Below are 18,521 nucleotides of genomic sequence, written 5' to 3'. Positions count from 1 at the left end.
GATAGATAGATAATCAATTTTTACCTTTCCTCCTGTGTTTCATATGGTTCACTCGCTTCACGCGCACTGTCTCTTGCATACTGTCTATGGTCTCTTGCCACTCTGTCGTCCTCTCGTGCTGCTGCTTTCACTGCAGTCGGACATTGGAGATTCGCGCTCGTAAATTTAAAAATTGGCCATAACTTTTAATTCGTTGCTGCCAACTGGGGTGGCAGCAGGGGTGGACCAAACAAGAACATTCTAGGAACGTTCCCTGTATGTTATCTTTATCTTTAATTTGATAACCTTAGGAGAATGTTCTGGGAACGTTCCCTGTAGGTTATATTTTTATAACTTTAAGAGAACGTTCAGAGTAGGTTCCCGGAACGTTCCCCTAACCTTGAGGGAACGTTCTATTTACATTAAGAAAACTTTCCTGGATAACCAATAGGGAACGTTCTGGGAATGTTCTGGGAACCAAAAACTAACAATCCCACAATGTAAAATTGTTAGCTGGGACAACAGTGTGACTACATTTAAAAGCTTTAACGATTCTAAAAACTCAGATTTGTTGCCATTATCGGAACTGAAAAGGTTCGTCTAACCATGGGGGCAGGGTTTCATATTTTTTTTGAAGCACCCCTGGGCGCCGCCATTGGCTAGCGGACCCCCACCTGCTGTTAGCATTCCATTGACTCCCATTCATTTTGGCGTCACTTTGACAGTGAATAACTTTACATCCGAGGCGTTTAAAGACTCCATTTGTCCATTAATTATTTCTAATGAAACACAAAAATATATAAAATGTTCCATTACCTTGTATCCAGGGCCGGCGATAGGCGAACTAGGCGTTTGCCTAATGTGACAAATATGTTGGGGGCACCCTCTAGGGTCGCCGTTACGTTACCTTACGTTAGGCAAGTGCACAGTTGTTGAAGAAAATGAAGCGGTCTAATAAACCCAGGGCTTAATTTGTGCCGGAACAAGCCGGATCCGGCACCTCATTTTGGCGGATCCCCCTCCTCCACTTCACCTCGTCACTTCACTCACATAATGTAACATAGAATGCAAAGGAGCCCTTTATACATTGTCGTGTATCTTTAGAAATAAATAATGGACAAACGGAGTCTTTAAACGACTCAGATGTAAAGTTATTAGCTGTCAAAGTGACGCCAAAATGAATGGGAGTCAATGGGAATGCTAACGCAAGTGAAGTTTTGCTACAAGGTGGCAGCACGCAGCCGACTTCAACTTCCGGTCGCCTTCCTTGCCGCCTGCTTAACTCTCATGGAATGGAACGCACAGGATTGTGGGATATCAAAGGCAGCGAAGTATACATCTATGCTGCCTTCAAAAATTGGCCAGATGGAGGCATCTCAGGAGACAGGAACTGAAGCTAACTTTGATTTCGGACGTGCCTTGATGCCTTCCTACCTTGGAATGTGTCCTCCGAAGGCAGCATTTTTCAGTTTTCGGATGCAGCCTGAGTCTGTGCAGTACGCCCGACCCCCAGGAATTGCGTTCTTCTAATTGACTTCACTTGTCTCCGTTGAATCCAATGGGGTCGCTGTGTATATTTCTCTTACTGCCTATGGTTATATCCACTTGGGCTGCGCCGCTCTTCGACGCCGGCTCACATTGAAAATGAATGACTTGCGGCCACTTTGACGCTCTCGTCGGGTCAAAAATAGCTCGGGCCGCTCTGCTCACAACGCTGCAGAAAGATTCGGGAGTGCTCTGACGTAGATCGAATGCTTATTTTGTATTAAAGTGGCCGCAAAGCAAACAAGCTTGTTGATCTATGAGAATGAGAGTAACGTTATAAATTAACCTCATTAAATATTGTTGTGTAAGTATTAAGATCCTTCATCTAATAATGTATAAAGCACTGTAAAAATACTCTGATGTAAGTAAAAGTCCTGCATACTTAAGTAAATATAATAAATAAATAAATAAAGTATAAACATTACTTAAAGAGCCAGTAAGATGAAAATTCTAAGCTTCCTATCACTGTTTATAAGTCTTGTACATTAGGTTTAAATCCATCCAAGGTTAAAAAACATTGTCATTTTGTCAAAATATCATTTTAAAATTACCTTAATTCTCAGAGATCCCCAAACGGTTCGCACGAAGCTGTTCAAAAGATTCCGTTTCCTTAAACCCCACCTTTCGGTAGGATACGGTGTTCTGATTGGTCAACTAACATAGTTTTGATTGGTTGTTCCGCACACAACTTCACGGTAAACTATGCGCTAGCATCTGTTTGGGGTGAATTATAGCTGCGTCCGAAATCGAATACTGCGTACTGGGTACTACATTTGAATTTGAACGTACTACTCGACCGTTAGAAAAGTACCTTCTATATAGTATGAATGTGGGTAGTATGAATGGAATTCGGACGTACTACGTCCGCCATGTTGACATTGTCACGTGACATACGTCGTCACAACAGCGCGTAAATTTAAAGAGCCCAATCTACTGAGCGAACATCGGTGATGTTTTTCGTTTTTCTTACTGCTTTCATCTGCGTTTTGTTATATACTGAGCTAGAGTTGATTAACCTTTAGGGGGCAATCTATTGCCGTTTTGACTTGGCTTAAATACAGCAACGAAGAAGATGTTAAATGAGATTAAATCCACCTGTGATCCTGTGACATGTGTATTGTTTGCTGCTGGTTCCTTCTGAGTAAATTTCCTCATCTTGACCTGATCTGTGTCTCTCAAGTTATTACATTTTTGGCGACGAGGATGAAAGCAAGGGAAAAGGAAGTTTTGAAAAGGTGAAAAAGCGGGATCTCTACAAGTGGGAGCTTTTGAAAAGAAGATGGCCAACATGGTAGGAACAGTCACACCATTTGATAGTCAACCGCAGTCTTGGGAAGAGTATTGTGAAATCTTGCAACATTTCTTTGAGGCAAATGAGATTACAGAAGCAGCCAAGCAAAAAGCTATACTGTTGAGCACTGTAGGAAGTCAAACATACAGTCTATTGAGGACTCTATTGAGTCCAGTTAAACCAGGAACAAAGACTTTTGGAGAATTAGTGGAGTTACTGAAAGAGCATTTTAATCCAAAACCTAGTGAGATTGTACAACGGTTTAAATTCAATTCAAGATCAAGAGAAGAGGGGGAAAGTGTTCTTGAGTATGTGGCAGTATTAAGGAAATTGGCTCATGATTGTAATTACGGAGAAAAATTGACAGAGATGCTGCAGGATAGACTGGTATGTGGAATAAATGATGACCGTATTCAACGTAGACTGCTGGCATTTGACAGTTAACATTTGAGAAGGCGTTGAAAATAGCTCAAGCATTGGAAACAGCCAATAAAGATGTAAAGGATTTGCAAGTTCAGCGTTCAGAAACATCTGTTTCAATGAGAGTGCATAAAACGTCAGTAAAACAAGATAATCAAGGTAGAGCATGTTACAGATGTGGGAATTTGCAACATTTAGCCAATGAGTGTAGATTTATTTCAGAGAAATGTCACAAATGTGGGAAACAAGGACATATAATGAAAGTATGTAGATCAAAAAGTTCCATCAGAGAAACAACCTTTCAAGGGGGAGAAAGACGCAAGCAAGTTGCGGCCAGAGGCGGACAGAGATCACATTATGTCAGCAGAGATGAAAAAAGTGAATCTGATGAAGAAGGTATTTTTACAGTGTACAGTTTGAAGGAGACAGAGATTCCTAAGGTGGCTCCTCTAACTATCACATTGACTGTAACTGATTCAAACATACCTTTTGAAGTGGATACAGGCTGTGGTGTGACTGTAATGAATGGGTCAAATTTTTCTAAATTGTGGGAAGAACATAAAAATCCAGAATTAAAGACCTGTTCTTTGAAGTTAAAAACTTATACTGGCCAAGCCTTACCAGTGTTGGGTTCTGCACAAGTGGTTGTTAGACACAAGGGAACAATGAAGGAATTGCCAGTAGTGGTAGTGCCGGGAACAGGACCTAATTTATTGGGCAGAGGGTGGATCAAGGAACTGGGCATGAAATGGGAGGCCATACACAAGATTCAAGGGGTTGGAAATTTAACCTTGCCTGACTTACTCAGTAAACATGCAGAATTGTTTAAAGAGGAGTTGGGTGAATTGAAAGGTCCACCAGCAAAGATTTATGTGGACAAAGAAGCCATTCCCAGATTTTTCAAAGCCAGACCAGTTCCTCATGTAATGAAAGCGAAGGTGGAAGTTGAAATAGAACGCCTGTTAAGAGAAAACATCATAGAACCTGTTAAACATTCTGAATGGGCTGCACCTGTAGTGCCAGTTTTAAAGCCTGATAATACAGTAAGACTGAGTGGTGATTACAAGCAAACACTAAATCGAGTTTCAAAGTTGGAACAGTATCCCATTCCTCGATTAGATTATCTTTTTGCAACATTGTCAGGAGGGCAGAAGTTCACCAAATTGGATATGAGTCACGCTTACCATCAGATTGCATTAGATGCAGAGTCCAAGAAATATGGCACAGTGAATACTCATAAGGGGCTGTTTACTTACCGTGTGTTACCCTTTGGAGTTTTTTTCTAGTCCTGCTATCTTCCAAAGGACCATTGAGGGAGTACTGCAAGGTCTTCCTTATGTGGCAGTTTTCCTGGATGACATCTTGGTGACCGGTCGCAATGATGGCGAGCATCTCCAAATGCTGGCTAGGGTATTGGAAAGGTTGCAGGAAGCAGGACTGCGTTTGAAACGGAGTAAATGTACTTTCATGGAAAAAGAGGTAATGTTCTTGGGTCATAAAGTTGATGAGACTGGCCTACACCCAGTAACCGAAAAAGTGACTGCTATTCAAAGTGCTCCCTCGCCAAATACTGTGACTGAGTTGAAGGCCTATTTGGGACTATTAAACTACTATAACAAATTTTTGCCCAACTTGTCTACTGTTTTAGCCCCAGTGCACAAGATGCTGCGAAAGGAGGCAAAATGGCACTGGGGTGGAGAACAAAAAGCTGCCTTTGTTCAGTCTAAAAAAATGCTCCAATCAGTAAAAGTTCTGGTCCATTATGACCCCCAGAAGGATGTGTTGTTATCATGTGATGCTTCTCCTTATGGCTTAGGTGCAGTTCTTTCTCATAAGATGCCAGATGGTAGTGAAAGACCCATTGGATTTATGTCACGGACATTGAATCAAGCTGAGCGGAATTATTCGCAGTTGGACAAGGAAGGATTGGCTGTAATGTTTGGCTTACAACGCTTCCATAAGTATTTGTATGGTCGGAAGTTTACCATCGTTACAGATCATAAACCCTTGTTGTCTTTGTTTAACGAGTTAAAATCTGTTCCCCAAATGTCATATCCTAGGATCCAGCGATGGGCAGTAACATTAAGAGCATATGAATATAACATTATCTACAAACCTGGCAAGGATTATGTGTGGTGGCCAAAGATGGACCAGGATGTGGAAAGGTTAGTTAAAACCTGTCGTATCTGTCAAGAACATAGAAACGTTCCTGCTGTGGCTCCACTTCATCCTTGGAATTGGCCAGAAAAAACATGGCAAAGACTGCATGTGGATTATGCAGGACCCTTCATGGGGAAAATGTTCTTGATCTTGATTGATGCACATTCAAAATGGATAGATGGGTATCCTGTGAACTCCGCTACATCTGCTGTAACCATTGAATGTTTGCGTACTAGCTTCAGTAACCATGGACTACCGGAACTAATTGTATCAGATAATGCTACTTGCTTTGTGAGTGCTGAATTCAAAGAGTTCCTGAAAAAAAATGGAGTACGACATGTTACTTCTGCACCCTATCATGCTTCCAGTAATGGGTTAGTAGAACGGGCTGTACAAATTGTTAAAGGCATGTTAAAAAAATGTGTTGAAGGAACAATGGCAACTAAATTGGCTCGAGTGTTATTCAGTTATAGGATTACTCCTCAGACCACCACAGGACTTTCTCCAGCTGAACTGTTGCATGGACGGAAATTACGATGTTCTTTGGACTTTATACATCCCGATTTAACTGTGAAGATTCAGGAACAACAACAAAAGCAAAAAGTCCATCATGACAAAAAGGCCCATGAACGTAGCTTGAGTGTTGGAGATCCAGTACTTGTTCGGAATTTTACTTACGGACCGAAATGGATTCCGGGACATATTGAGACGGTGACTGGACCACTTTCTTATAAAGTGATGTTGGGTGATGGGAGAGTGGTCCGAAGACATGTGGATCAAATTCACGCCGGACAGAAATTGCTTGTTAACCTTTAAGAGGAGGCTTTGGACCATAAATCTCCTGATTTGGATTTTTCTGATAACTCAGCTGATGTAGTGGCTAAAGAGACTGATGAAAAAGAAACTGTGGACATTTCCAGCGGGACTAATCCTCTTGAAGTAAGTGGGGAGTCTGCTCAACCTGGTGAGATAACCACTGAATCACTGACACAATCCTTCAGCCCTGTTGTGAGACGGTCACAAAGAACCAGGAAAGTGCCTGGTCATTTAAAAGATTATGAACTGAATTGAAAAAAAAAAAACATAGAAAAAAGAAAAGTTGAAAAAATGTATATTTTTTGAATTATATTGTAACATGATTGTTGTATTGTGATTTATGGAGAAATATTGTACACTTGGGGGGAAGGAGATGTTATATACTGAGCTAGAGTTGATTAACCTTTAGGGGGCAATCTATTGCCGTTTTGACTTGGATTAAATACAGCAAAGAAGAAGATGTTAAATGAGATTAAATCCACCTGTGATCCTGTGACATGTGTATTGTTTGCTGCTGGTTCCTTCTGAGTAAATTTCCTCATCTTGACCTGATCTGTGTCTCTCAAGTTATTACATTTTTTATGTCGTTTGAATTAACAATTCAAAGCAGGCGTCGGTCAGCTGTTCGCAGATCATGCCTTCGTTGACAGCTTGTAAATCCTTTACTAAAATAAATTTAGCTTTTAATTTTCTACCTCAGAATAACAGCAGCTACAGCTGTGAACAGAATGACAGACTGATTTTATGTAAGGATATAAAGTAATTTATTGTAATAAATAAATACAAATAAAATTACACAAAACAAACAAATTAATAAACTTGAATGAATGCTTAGACACACATACACACAAATACATTATAGAAATTAACACAGAAACACACACACATCACAATATATACATACATAATATATACATTATAGACAATATACACACATATATAAATATATATAGTTAGATATAGATATATCAGCAAAAAAATGTGTAACCAATTGAAATTTTATTCTAAAAAACAAAAACTACATATTTACAGACTGTGAACAGCATCATACAGACTGCTGTCACTGGCCTTCGACATCCAAGAGCTGCATAACATTGTGCACAGAATTCAACCGAGGGGAATTCCTCAAGTGTGTTTCAAAATATCAAACAAGTAACACCTGTAGTGGGTGTTGTTAAATAAAAGACGCTACGAAAAGCTAGGATTAAAGTCTAAAACCTGACTAACAAATCAATATGGACTAATGCGATTTCATAAACGACAATTTCACGCAATTTTACTAATTCGATCCAGGTCCAGTTAGTCAGGATTATTTGATGTGCACGCTTATTCTTAAAGCAGCTTAATGTAAGATTTATCATGGATCAAATCGATCCAGCATGGCAAACAACGATTTTATTTTTGTGCTGTTGTATGCATTTGAGATGTTGTGTTGTCCTCTGTCCACAACTGACATCTCCGGTTTAATTTTAATCTGTAAATATTAGAAAGTCATGCAGAGTGAACGAGAGCTCGCTGCTGCGCGCATGCGCGGTAAACAGATGGAACGCAATACAATAATAATAATTATTATGCAATAATTCTGAATAAAATATTCATTCTGCTAAAGTATTTGTTGTTGGACATTAAATCTGACACATGTAGAATTTTAATCCTACATATAAATTAATAGTTATCATAGCAATAACTACATCAAAGCTGCTAAGGGACCTCCAACTGCTCCTGGAGAGCTGCCATCCTGCAGACTTCAGTTCCAACCCTGCCCCATCACACTTGTCTGTAATTATTAAGTAGCCCTTGATTAGCTGGTTCAGGTGTATTTGATTGGGGTGGAGCTGAAATATAAAGGATATGCCTAGGTACAGTACTCTCACTAGTGTTTTCTAGAGAATTCTGTATATTTGTAGGTTTTGTGTATCATCTGAGGGTGTTAAGTTTGGTTATGACACTGATATTTGACTAAAATATTTGATTTTGATGTTGAAGTTTGATGTGTGTATATTTTGGTGTGAGATTGTTTTTATAACTGTGAGTAAATGGTTCATTTCATGAATTGTGTATTAGCTACTGAGAAAACTGCAATCAAAAATTTGTGACCTGTGTTCTTTAAACAAAAACAATATCTTCCCCTTGCAACGACATCATGTTTTTCATTTAAAGCAACCTGTCATTTAATGATTAATCAACTGAGAGTCACACCCTACATTTGAGTCAACAAATCCGCCCTGTTTTGTGAGCTATCAGAACAGGTGTGCCCATTTAACAACACAATCACGGGCACAATATACTACATTGTCTTCATTTACTCAACACAAAAGAACAAATGATGTTACGCAGGATATCCTCAGTCACCACTTTTTTACATTGTGAGAAAAAAGATTAATGTAACTGGTGGGTGCAGCTGTTAATCCCTAACATTCTGTTTAGTTTTAATGAATTCACTATGAATTCACTGGGTGGCAGGATAAGCCCATGTCAATGGCAAAAGCCCGTAGGCGAGACTGGAATTGGTTCTACTTATAGGGAGCCTCTAATATTATTACTGTCAAATTAGGTTTAAGAAAAGTTTTCTGTCCTGAAATAAGATGAATAAATACATGCGTCTTTGCAAACAGATATGTGGGAAGTCATGGCCTAGTGGTTAGAGAGTTTGACTCCTATCCCTAGGGTTGTGGGTTTGAGCCTCAGGCCGGCAATACCATGACTGAGGTGCCCTTGAGCAAGGCACCAAACCCCCAACTGCTTCCTGGATGACACAGCATAAATGTGACAAATTCTGAGTATGGGTCATCAATACTTAGCTGTATTTCACTTCAGTGAATATTAGCAGGGACTGATATTGTAAAGGTATAAGTTAAAGCTAGTTTTCAATGATTATTTGGGTCAGTTACACTTTTCACTTAATAAAAAAGACAAAGTGCTTGATGCATTCAATTAAAAAAAAAATATCTTACGAAAGATTTGAGTGGGAGTGACTGCAGAGCTGTGCATATCACAATAACCAATTCCTGTAACATTTTTGATAAACATCAAATGTTAAAATGTGTATAGAATAATTAAAAAAAACATGTAATTTATATATAGGTGAATATCATTAAATCTTTCTTTAGTTGGTTATTCATACATTGTGCCCTGCTTGTTAATGAAAAGTGGGTTAATTATAGAGATAATCCTTAATTTTTAACTCAATGTGTGAGTTCCAAAAGCGATAGAGTGAAAATGTGAAATGTGAAAAATGTTCTGTCTTTGTCTGTGGACTTTTGCTCCAGTATTTGTAAGATAAAGTTAGCCTTTCTGACAGAGGGGAAATGTATTTCTGCATAGTAATGGCATGGAACTACTTCTGCTAAAAAGCTTATAAATTTGGCTATGGTATATTTAGTACTGTAGATTGCTATAACACAAAGTATAGTGGACTTGTAGTACAAGGGTTTTAAATAATGCTGAAATCTTTTTCATCAACTTACGGATACAAAGCCTTGTTTTACAAATACAGTTTTAAGTAATCAATTTGACGGGGTGAAACTTTGAGATATATATTTAAATATAAAATAATATATATATTTATAATGTTCAATTTCTGAGGTGTTCATATAACCACTGGTGAAAAATAAGTGGACATCAAGCCAAATGAGAATTCAGAATCATACAAATGCACCACAACATTTTTTTTTTTCAGTTTCAGTTCTCTCTTTCTTCTCAACACGTTCAACGTAATAAACACCATTACCATGTTTGTTCCAGAACCAAGTAATCGTTGGCAACACTAGCAACTAGTGTTTCTCTGTAAAATACTTATTGTAGCAGCCCACGTCCTAGTAAACACTACTTCAAACACTGCTTCTAATTGTAGATAGATTGTAGCTTATTCCTTTGAAATCACAACACACTAAAGATAAGAATAAACCAGCTTCAAATGACAAATAAGTAAATACATACCCAGTTAGTGACAATCCAGCCACCACAAGAAGAAAGGTATTAACGTTTTGGAGGTATTTCATCATTTCTGATTTAGGTTTTGTGTCTTTAGTCACTCGGAGAACTGAATGTCTGATAGAGAGAAGAAAAAAAACAGGAAAGGAATAGTGGGAGGAGTGTGCGGCCGTGGTGACACCATTTATTGTAGAAATGTTGAGTAAACATGCTTAACTGTAATAATTGTGCTAAGAGACAAATATATATATATATATATATATATATATATATATATATATATATATATATATATATATATATATATATATATTATTAATATTATTATTATTATTATTATTATTATTATTATTATTATTTTTTTTTTTTTTTTTTTTGAATCCTCTGAGGATATCTGCGAATTCCACAGCAGGTATTGCACTCAAATTCTCTGTTTTCAGGGCTCTTAGGCTCAATTATTGGCATGGAACAGTCACCAATGGTAAGAAAAAATTCAGTGGTCCTCTGTTATCATCAGTGACACTTCTCTCTAACACAAGGTACCTTCTGCAGTGTTTCTTGGCAACATGTTCCACATGCACAGTGCACGTTCTCTGACCCTCCTGCAAGACATAACTTACAGGATCCTTTCGCTCAATCACTGTTGCACTCAACCATTTCTCCTGCCCCTCCTCTGAAATGTGGGATTCGTACTGGTTCTTCCTCCACAAAGGATATTATGACTCGTCTTCCTCGGTCATGTAGTTTCTTTTGTTCCTGCTGTTTGTCTTGAACTGACTTTGCTCAGGCTTCAACAGTGAAAAACGTGTTTGGATGTGACGTTTTATAAATAGCTCTGCTGGTGTTTTTCCTGTTACTGTATGAGGTTTAAGATCTGTAATATGGATTGCTCTGTAATAAGCACGTAAAATAAACTGGGTTCAACTAATATGTTTCCGTTGATGGATACGCATTCTGGATTCCCAGACATTACAACAATAGTGATAAAAAATAAAAATAAAAACCCTGGACAACCGATTCACTCTTGATCAAAGTGAATGACTTGGGTGCTGATAGCGGGCGCGCACTGATGAGTCCTGAACAGCACACGTTAATTAAACACATTAAGCTTTTACAGTTAAACATTTAAGAGCCAGAGGATGCGAGCTCGCGCGCGCAGTGAGAATTGTGCGTGCGCACAACCAAAGCGCGCCTCAGAACGCGCGAAAATATTAAGCTATCTGAAGTATTGTGTTTAAATCGACAAATTCACATAAAAATTATGTCAAAATGCCCGTTTTGGTAAGAATCCTACGGCAGATATAGCCGGCTGAACGTAGGCCTGTAACCTTAATATATATATATATATATATATATATATATATATATATATATATATATATATATATATATATATATATATTCACTAAATGACTGAAAATCTTCAGTTATGCAACTAAAATACACTTGTGCTGGTACAAAAAGCATGCATTTTGCATGTATGTTAATTTCTTCTAAAACACGGGCCACTGCTTTTAAAACATCTTGTTTACTACCACATTCAATAGACATCAGTTGTAATTGTTGCAACACTGGTCCTGCCAGGACCAAAAGTTCATTTTTCAGGAAATGTAATCTTTGCTAAACTGGTTTTGATTGGCACACCCTGGTGCAACCCTCATAGTGGCTAGGGACCTTTTAGAGTGTAAACCTTACAAAACTCATGCTCTGTTAGAGCATTAATAGAAACCCAGCTCAACAGCCCTTTTCTGTTGCAGTTTAGGTGTACATTTAAATAAGGTGTAGTTATTCAGGGTAAATTTAATTTTATTTTTGTCTTGATTTTGGCCCTTATCTTGATGGTAAATTTTAGGTGGCCATTGTTTTGTTTTTGTTTTTTTAAGTGCACATTGTTTTACCAGTTAAACCCCATACCTAAAAAGAAGTGATGCTTTGTATTTGTGCATACAATGAATGACATCACGTACTGTATGACTAAATTAACTTCTTTTTTTTTTGCTTAGTCAAAATCTCTTTCACTTCCACTTGAGTTGTGTGTATATAATGCATATGTAAGGTAACAGTGCAATACATTTTATCATATTATTACTTTTAATAATAATTTGACAATATCTGACTACAGATTCTGTAGTAAACTTGGATTAAATGGGAGGGGAAGTCCTGGCCATAAGCAACTAGGATAAAATACTGATGTGCATTTACTAAAGTATTCAGGAACTGAATAAATTACTGCTAAATAATAAATATAACAGCATAGCTTTAATAACAAACACAACAAACAAAAAAGAGATTACCTTAGATAAAGTTTGATTAATAGGCTATAGAACCAGCTTGGGCACATGACTAATTTTAATGTTTTTGAAAGAAGTTTTTATGCTCATCAATCCTGCACTTATTTGATCACATACACATACATACAAACACACACACACACACACACACACACACACACATATATATATATATATATATATATATATATATATATATATATATATATATATATATATACTGTATGTTTTTTTTGTATTGTTGATCAAATAAATGCAGGCTTGGTTAGCATAAGAGACTCATTTTGCCCTTCCAAAATAGGACACAACTAGAAATCAGTGGTTTAGTTGTATTTACAACACTGTTCTAGAACAGTTCAACCCAAATATTCAGATGTGTGCAGAGCATTTTACGGAGGATAAGGACTGATTCCTGTGAGAGTAGTCCACTATGCCAGCGTCTGTTTCTATAAAGTGGGACAGTTCCACCTTTGCAAGGACAGTGTGGCACTTCGTTCACTCAGTGTACATTACATTTATTCATTTAGCCGACGCTTTTATCCAAAGCGACGTACAATTGCTATATATGTCAGAGGTTGCACACCTCTGGAGAAACTAGGGGTGTAGTGTCTTGCTCAAGGACACATTGATGCCTCACAGTGGATTCAAACCTGGGTCTCTCACACCAAAGGCATTTGTCTTATCCACTGTGCCAACACCACCCAGTGTAGAGTAATTGGTAGAACTTGTTGTTTATCTTTTCTTTGATCACAAATGCAGACAAGGTTTTATGTTTACACAGCGCGATATGCAACACGTCACAAACTAGAGGCATTTGGCCAATCACAACGCAATGGCATAAACCTCGATGCATTTCAGAAAGGTAATAGTTTCGATGCCGAAATTTCTCTTAATAGAGGAGAAACAATAATGTACAGTATGTGGAAAATAATGTGTTTTTTGAACCTTAAACCACATAAACACACTGCATTACACCAAATACACAACATTATATTATTTTTAGCAATGTTATATGATCCCATTAAAAATAGTAATGTGTCCAAACGTTTTAACAGTAGCCTAGTAAAAATACTGTATACAAAATGTAAAATTAAAAACATGGGTCGATTATCACATTTTCACAACAGTACAAACATCAAATGTTCATTAAGTTGCTAGTTCCAATTGGTCAATAAAAATGCACATTTATGATACATCATATTATTAGCTTGTATATATAATTTTTGTTCAGTTAGGTACACCCTGTAAGAAAAAATATGTTGGAAAACTGAAAAGGTACTAGTAATTTTCTGCTAGGATGTTATCTTATCTTCTTATGTTACTTTTATCATTTAAAATATTTTGTTTATATATTTCGTAAATACACTTAGGTTAGGCAATGACATCGTCACACAATGACATCACAACGTAATTAAGCTATAAATCAATCTGCTTTTAGCAACTTCCCCTGGAAATTAGTTGGCAACACTGGTGCTGAAATTGCGTGCTCATGAATCCTCTCATTTTATCACACAAAGTATAGACATTGTGTAGGATTCATTGCGCATATATTTATTGTGTTATAACAGAGCTTTAAGAGATCGTGATTAACTGAGATTGATAGTGATAATAAACGAAGCACTGCTCGTTGAGCTGGCTGTCAACGAGCTGGCTGTCTGGTGCACTCTCAACAACCTGCAGCTTAACACGCTCAAAACAGTGGAGATGATCATGGACTTCAGGAGAAACCCCCCTGCACTCCCCCCACTCACCATCATGAACTGTAGTGGAGTCATTCAGGTTCCTGGCCAACACTATCTCTCAGGACCTGAAGTGGTACATTCACATTGACTCCATAGTGAAAAAGGCCCAGCAGAGGTTGTACTTCCTTTCGCCAGCTGAGAAAGTTTAACCTGCCACAGGAGCTGCTGAAACAGTTCTACTCCACCATCATTGAATCCATCCTCTGCACTTCAGTAACTGTCTGGTTCAGCTCAGCTTCTAAATCTGACCTCAGAAGACAACAGCGGGTGGTCCGGACTGCTGAGCGAATGATCGGTACTACCCTCCCTTCTATTCAAGAACTGTACTTATCCAGAGTGAGAAAAAGGGCTGTCAAAATCACTCTGGACCCCTCACATCCAACACACCCCCTCTTTGAACTGTTGCCATCTGGTAGACGCTACAGAGCACTGAGCACTAGAACGACCAGACACAGGACCAGTTTCTTCCCTCAGGCAATCCATCTTATGAACAGCTGATAAATACTGTGAACACACTACACTTTATATTTATATACACATACACTTATTTATCTAACACACATACTTAGTATACACTTAAATTTTGCACATAATATACATGTACATACATAACTGCATTTTGTAATATACCTGCCTACAATTTTCAATTTGTATATTGTCATTCACTATCTACTTCTTTGTATTTTTTATTCTTTTATTATGTGTTTTATGTTCTGTCGCTGTCATTCTGTTGTACTGCGGAGCTTCTGTCACGAAAACAAATTCCTCGTATGTGTAAACATACCTGGCAATAAAGCTTTTTCTGATTCTGATTCTCTCATTCTGCCATGCTAGCAGCCCATGCCTGCTTTTCTGTTAAAAATAACAGTGGTTTGTGAACTTTGATGCTTAGCCTTAATAACAAATATATTATCTGGAGTGTTTATGATGGTATGTTGTGGAACTTTTTCATGTACTTGAAATGACAAGTCTAGCATGAGATTAAGCACTCCCGTTATAATCAGTGAAGCTGACTAAATTTTGAAAATAATCTCTTACTTGCATCGTACGTATATCTGTACTTCATTGTTTATTATGAGAATTTGCTAGAGTGTAGAATTCAGTCAGGAGCATGCACACTGAACAAAACGAGTGTTTCAGTGATGACTCATCTGAATGCTTCTGCATACATAAGCTCAACAGAATCTATTGTGATTGGTTATAATCAGCACCACTGTTTAAAAAAAAAAAGTAAAATAAAATATGCAACTTGAGCAGTTTAATCCCGCAGTGACACTTTTCATATATTTTTCACTCAAGTCAGTTTCTCTGAAGTGACTTAATTAGGGAGAGTAGGAGGGCAAGCCATCAAGAGTCCAAATTTGGAAAAAAGAAGATGGTAAATAGAGATAAACAGGATCTCTATGCTATCACCCTACCTGTCAACATTAGTTTTTCCCGGGAGTTTCCCGTATTTCACATCCATCTCCTGGCCCCCTCCCGTTTTTGTTATTTCTCCCAGTCATTGTTACGAGATTTTCAGTTTCTGAGATTTTCAGGTTCAGTGGGCGGAGCAACATGAATATTTATGAGTTTCCCAGACATTTCAACCTTCATCAGGGACCCCCGAGAGGTTTGTATCAGATTTAAGGCCATAAAAATCTTAAATGGTTACTGTGCATGAATACAATGTGCGATCAGTGCCTCAAGAGCACTCATACACACATTAATATAATGGACTCAAGCATGCTTACTGTACGGCTCCTGAAGAAAATGACAGAGCTTGTGTTTAAAACCAAAACACATTGGAATTAATAATTCACTGTAAACACAACACAAGTCTCTGTTCTGTCTGCAATCTCTGATGTCATCAGCCCGGTTCCCTTTACATTAGCGCTATTTTGGACGGATTGTTTGGATGCATTTGCTTACTGGATCATAGGACTGAAAACTTTCCTGGTTTAGTGGCTTAAAAATTTCTGATCACAAGCAGAGAAGCAAAATTGGGTTAAAGGGTTAGAATAGAAATTGTGCTTCAGAAATTTTGTATAAACCTAATGTATATGCATTTTCTTAAGAATTTTTTAAAGGTTAAAATTTGAAGTTTATTCTTTTATAAAACTCACACATGAAATTGTTAACCCTGGGTCAGACTAAACCCCAGATAAACTCAATCCTTGGTTATCTGTGATCACGTTTCACACTGCTCATACTATACCTGGGGTTTACTGTTAATCCTGGCTATTCATTAACAGACGTTTCATTCTGTACATTCCTAAGCCCCGGGCTAACATTCTTATTTGCGGTGTCACTGCCATTGATTGGACAAACAGCAGGCAACCTGTTCGCACTGCTTTTCCTGCGTCAGTTATTAAAAAACAAAATGTTGCCACGTAGGTCTGTCAGTCAGTTACTTAAATGCTCTGTTATTTCTGAATGTGCCATCATATTTGTATTGAACAGACTTTTCTGACCCTAACTGTACGAATTATACTGTCTCCTCATCTCACCAGTTCACACACCTTCCATCTTTTGACATTTCTTATTTTTCCCTCACCGGCTGCTGTTTACACAACGTGTGTGTCTTGCTACTGATGCAGTAAGCGCAAGTTCAAGAGGCCCTGAGACAGGCAACCCGGAGATGGAGGAGAGTGATCTTATAAGCTGAATGTTAATTAAGTTTTTTTTTTATGCAAACTTGAATATGAATAAGACACTCACAATGCTTGTTATGCAATTCCATTCAAAAGATGTTTATACATTTTTCTTATAATTTTTTACTTTAATACAGATGTGGTTTAATATACATTTTAGAAATCTGACAACTATGTCAACAAAAGATCACACTGTTAGAGATTATGGAAATACTCAAAATGTATACACATAAAAACATGATATCCCCCCTCACCCGTTCTAAACATCTCTCTATAAAACCATTTACACCTCCTGCTCTTCAAATCAGTGAGGATGATGTGAACCAGGTCTTCAGGAAGAACAAAAGAAGTTCATGCTGCAACATCTAGACCAAACAGGGACTTATGTGAGGATCCTGTTTGTGGACTTTAGTTTGGCTTTCAACACCATCACCCCAACATCCCTCCAGATCAAACTGACAAAGTTCTCTGTTCCTAGCTCTATCTGTCAGTAGATCACCAGCTTTCTGACAGATAGGCAACAGCAAGGGAGACTGGGGAAATTCATCAAACAGCCGCCCCACCAACACTGGTGCCCCCCAGGGATGTGTTCTCTCCACTCTGCTCTTCTCCCCCTACACCAAAGACTGCACCTCTAAAGACCCCTCTGTCAAGCTCCTGAAATTTGCAGATGAGACTACAGTAATCTGTCTCATCCAGGACGGTGACGAGTCTGTTTACAGACAAGAGGTTGAGCAGCTGTCTGTCTGGTGCAGTCTTAACCACCTGGAGCTGAACACGTTCAAAACAGTGGAGATGATCGTGGACTTCAGGAGAAACACCCCTGCACTCTCCCCACTCACCATCCTTGACAGTACTGTGGCGGCAGTGGAGTCATTCAGATTCCTGGGAACCAGCTTCTCTCACATTGTATTTATATTTACAATTTTTTTTCTGTGTGTTGTTGTTGTCATCTCTGTGTACTAAAAGCTTATGTCACTAAAAAAATGTTCTTGTATGCACAAGCATACTTGGCAATAAGGCCCTATCTGATTCTGCTTAATAGTATGTTTTGTACATAAAAGCACATAAAAACATCACAAAAAAGTAAATAATATACCATCAATGAAACCACAATGCTGACACGGAGGTATGTATAATTACAATAAAGTAATTTTGAGTGTTATTGCTATTAATATTATTTACATATAATATAAAAGTACATATGTGACAATTTTTTTGCAACAGCTCCAAGTCTCATGCACAGTGTATACGTTCACTTCTTTCTGATCTGATCTAGTCCAGTCAATTGCCATACAGGGATTAGTGAATGAGTTAAACTAGTGAGCGATTTCAGACAGTTTACTCCAAGACGCATTTTTGGAACCACATACTTCGAATAAGCAAGATTTGGGGTTAATCAACCGAAAGTTCAGGGTATAGCTAACAGTAAGTTAACCATGCTTTCTGGAATACACCCCAGGAGGCTAACCTTTGTATAAATCTTCATTTAGAGAAAACAACAAGAAGAATCAAAGTTATTCCATATGAAACCATGATGACATTGTTCACCGATTATTTTACTGCCAGTCTTTTTGCAGTCTTACTGACTTCCTTTTTGAAACTGTAAGTTTCTCTAACAAAATGGCAGGGCAGGTTAAAACATGGGTATCACATCACAAACCTTGCCCGTTTTAGCTAAAACTTAACTGAAACTTGAGTTGCCCAAAAC

General features: G+C 37.9%; 1 protein-coding gene across 4 annotated transcripts in view; it reads right to left on the bottom strand.

The window, feature by feature from the left end:
- The window catches only part of LOC113091380 (globoside alpha-1,3-N-acetylgalactosaminyltransferase 1-like), a 41,976-nt gene that overhangs the window by 23,158 nt on the left and 297 nt on the right, over positions 1–18,521 (bottom strand). For 2 of the 4 annotated variants that reach the window (XM_026256880.1, XM_026256879.1), the window contains exon 2: positions 10,151–10,261. The exons of the other annotated variants lie outside the window; for them this stretch is intronic. In XM_026256880.1, coding sequence (XP_026112665.1) covers positions 10,151–10,261 — 111 coding nt within the window. The remainder of the gene's footprint in view (positions 1–10,150; positions 10,262–18,521) is intronic. 4 annotated transcript variants of the gene reach the window in all.

Source organism: Carassius auratus, unplaced genomic scaffold (genome assembly GCF_003368295.1).
Source record: "Carassius auratus strain Wakin unplaced genomic scaffold, ASM336829v1 scaf_tig00214183_4049273_7079891, whole genome shotgun sequence".
In the NCBI taxonomy this organism is placed as follows: domain Eukaryota; kingdom Metazoa; phylum Chordata; class Actinopteri; order Cypriniformes; family Cyprinidae; genus Carassius; species Carassius auratus.
Note: the sequence above shows the minus strand (reverse complement) of the source record. Positions and strands in the feature narration are given on the sequence as shown.